This window comes from Eucalyptus grandis, chromosome 11, assembly GCF_016545825.1.
Source record: "Eucalyptus grandis isolate ANBG69807.140 chromosome 11, ASM1654582v1, whole genome shotgun sequence".
NCBI lineage: Eukaryota > Viridiplantae > Streptophyta > Magnoliopsida > Myrtales > Myrtaceae > Eucalyptus > Eucalyptus grandis.
The window spans coordinates 2,630,648-2,633,814 of record NC_052622.1 but is presented as its reverse complement, the minus strand read 5'-3'; the positions used below and the strand labels follow the sequence as shown (position 1 = coordinate 2,633,814).

Genomic DNA, 3,167 nt, shown 5'->3' with positions numbered 1-3,167 from the left:
GTCCAAGTTACTTCCTTTTCTTTCGATCTTTGCCGTGGACAGTCAAACATTTTTCAATAAGTGGCTCGAGATGTTTCAGAAGTACAAATACGGAGACTTCCATATTGCTGGAGAGGGCTATGTAGGTATTCGTGTTCAGTGGCCATTTAATTGTGTAATGTAATTTTAAGTCACTCGCGTGTAATAAATGTTTACTTCAGGACATTAGGACCCTCAACTCGCTAGACTGATCATATATCAAGGCAAAAGGATAGTGTGATCAATCATCTATCCAAAGAGAATATTGGCGAGATGATTACGTCGAATCTACATGTCAAAGCACATCCGCTATTGAACTGGACCAAACTATTGCTCTTTTCTCGGGAAATTTTTTTTAGCTTGGAAATACCTCTCTTGACAAAGCAATTGGATAACCCAGTCTGGTTGATTACCTGTGGAATTACAGTTGATATCGAACATACGCTACGACTAGGTTTGTTTCATGGAAAATAAATAATTCAAAAATATTATTTTAAAATTGATCGATAATAATAATTAGTCAATGAAAAATATTTTTATCATCGAAAATCATTTATATTTAAATATTTCAATGGACTATGGAAATACTTTTCATTTATTCACTTCAGTAAGAGTTTTAAATGATTATTTTTAGAAAAAAATGTTTTCAAATCATTTATTTTTTTATGAAACAGGCAAATTCTACATACAAAAACTTGAGGAACTTTTGCACCGTGGATAGTCATTCTGACGGCTGTAATAAAGCCTGGGAAGAAACATATAGCAATGAAGTTGGAGATGTCAATAACTTCAATGTATAAATGAGACCATATGGGAGATCCATACAGGTGAGATAGCTCCAAAATTTATTCTTAGAGGCCAGAAAATGAACGCATAAGAAAGCCCGAGAACACTTTAATACTTATTAACCTCTGCTTTTCTCTGCAAGTAGTAGTATTTGATGTACAGAGATGGGTTTGGATTCTTCTCGGATGGAGACGCTATCAGCTACTTGAAAAGGAAAGAGGTGCAAGAAGCTTTCCACATTGACCCCTCCTCCTATATTCTGGTGAATTCTGCTTTAGATACGTGTTGTTCATGACATAAAAACTCGGTTCAAATCAAGGGCATGGGAAATTTCTGGAGGATAATTAATCATTTGAGATGGCTTATGTAAGTGACCTGGTTCAAAGAACCACAGAAAAAGGGATAAACAAGCATCAGGGTGGCCGGTTCTTAAAGAACTCATGGACACCAATTTTGCAGATTTGGATATATAGGCAAGGTGTATTAGATTTAGAAACGAGGAAGGAGAAAACCACGCTAACTTATTCGATCTCGAGCCTGCAACGTTTGATTAATATGATACTGTAATACCAAGGAGAACAAAAATCTATGAAGAGGAAAAATAACGAGTAGCAATATATCTCGATTGTCGATTATGCTTTTGCCTTAACCCAACCAAAGACCGCAAGAAGGATTCAAACCGTAAGGCCGACATGGTGATTTGCATACATCCGTGAAAATTAATTTGTCCATCCTTACCATATTTCGACTTAACTAATAAGATACATAAGCTAGTGGGATACATAAGCTAGTGGAAGCGGTAGCTCATCTCAAATCATGAACTTCTATTTTGATTTTTTAGGAATAGTATCAAAACCCACCATGGGCCATACTATCAATGTCACTAGTTGTGACCAGGGAACACCTCCTAAGAAATCGTGCGGAACATTAGGAGACACTTGCTCAAGTGATATATCGAGACAATATTTGATATACATAAATGCGCGTGCTTACCTGATAATTTTGGATTTTGAGCTATTGCTACCTCTTTTGAATTGGAAAATCGCCTGAACTAGGGATGATGTCTCCATTCAGTTTTTGCTAGTAAGTCCTTCGATTTCGTGTGTTGGTGATTCCTGAGAATTTCATGTCCAAGGAAAAAGGACTGATGTGACCTGCTCACTTTTTGCCGCATATTCCTTGCTTGCAATGAACGTTTTCAGAAAGATCGACCGACCTCGAGTTGGACGTTGCGCACGTCGCTACATAAAGCTCGAATATAATATGCCCCATAGAATCTCTTCCCACCTCCACCTCTCACCTCCCCACCTTCGAAGTTCCCTCTATCCAAGCTTCAAATCCTCATGGCTCAGGTCCATTCCAGCTTCATATATTTCTCTCCATCCACGTTAACTTTCTCTTAAGCTCAGCTGCATGATCTCGTTTTCTTCACAGAACTGCATCTTGAAACGTCAAAATTCAACAGTTCTAAACTCCATCTTTTCCTTCCTGTTCTGAATTCATTGCTGCAGAAGGTGATACTGAAGGTGTTGACGATGGCAGACGACAAAACGAAGCAGAAGGCCATCGAAGCTGCTGCTGATATTTTCGGTATTGGAATTCATAACCCTTAATCTGTTCATTTTCAAGCTATTCTCTCACGCGAGGATTTATAATTACGTGAGAATCAGTTGCTGTTGCTGCAAATCCTGGGGCTGGTTTACTTTGTCATCTGGTCATTTAATGAATTTATGTGGGTGACGGGTGCTTTCCATTATGCGCTGCGAGGAAAGGGGTGGACTCGATAGCGGCGGATTTGACGGATCAGAAGCTGACGGTGATAGGATTGATGGACACGGTGGCGGTGGTGAAGAAGCTGAAGAAAGTGGGGAAGGTGGACATCATATCGGTAGGACCAGCGGTGGAGGAGAAGAAAGAGGAGAAGAAGGAAGAGAAGAAAGAGGACAAGAAAGAGGAAAAGGAGGAGCCCCAAGTGGAGAAAAAAGAAGAAGCAAAAGTTGTGGAGAATAAGTGAAGAAAAAATGAGTGAAATTTAGATGAATGGCATGTATTAAATTAAGGTATCGAATAACTTACTTCTACTATTGTTCGATCTTGAATTGAGTTCAACATCTTTTCTTACGAGAAATTCTGAATATCTTCATCAAATTCATTGATTTATTACTATGTATATCCAAATCTTAAAACTTATGATTTTGCATGTTGGATTTACCTAATCAAGCAAATCCCGCTTCAATAAACGAAACTCAAAAGCCAAGATGCCAAATGAGAAAAGGGAAGTGGTAATAACATTTTCAGAAAAAAAAAGTAGTAATTTGGTCACATAATCAAATTTGAATGTTCATATCGAGACTCTAGATAAA

General features: G+C 38.1%; 1 protein-coding gene across 1 annotated transcript; it reads left to right on the top strand.

Moving 5' to 3' along the window:
* Positions 1–2,091: 2,091 nt before the first annotated feature.
* Positions 2,092–2,925, top strand: LOC120289368 (heavy metal-associated isoprenylated plant protein 39-like). Its single transcript, XM_039304172.1, has 3 exons — positions 2,092–2,156; positions 2,316–2,394; positions 2,577–2,925. Exons 1-3 carry the CDS (start codon positions 2,148–2,150, stop codon positions 2,816–2,818), a joined length of 330 nt encoding a protein of 109 aa, XP_039160106.1. The 5' UTR covers positions 2,092–2,147; the 3' UTR covers positions 2,819–2,925.
* Positions 2,926–3,167: the final 242 nt, after the last annotated feature.

Coding starts and splice junctions, on each gene's coding strand:
- LOC120289368 (XM_039304172.1), top strand. Junction 2,395..2,576: donor AGCTGCTGCTGATATTTTCG/GTATTGGAATTC, acceptor CTGCGAGGAAAG/GGGTGGACTCGATAGCGGCG.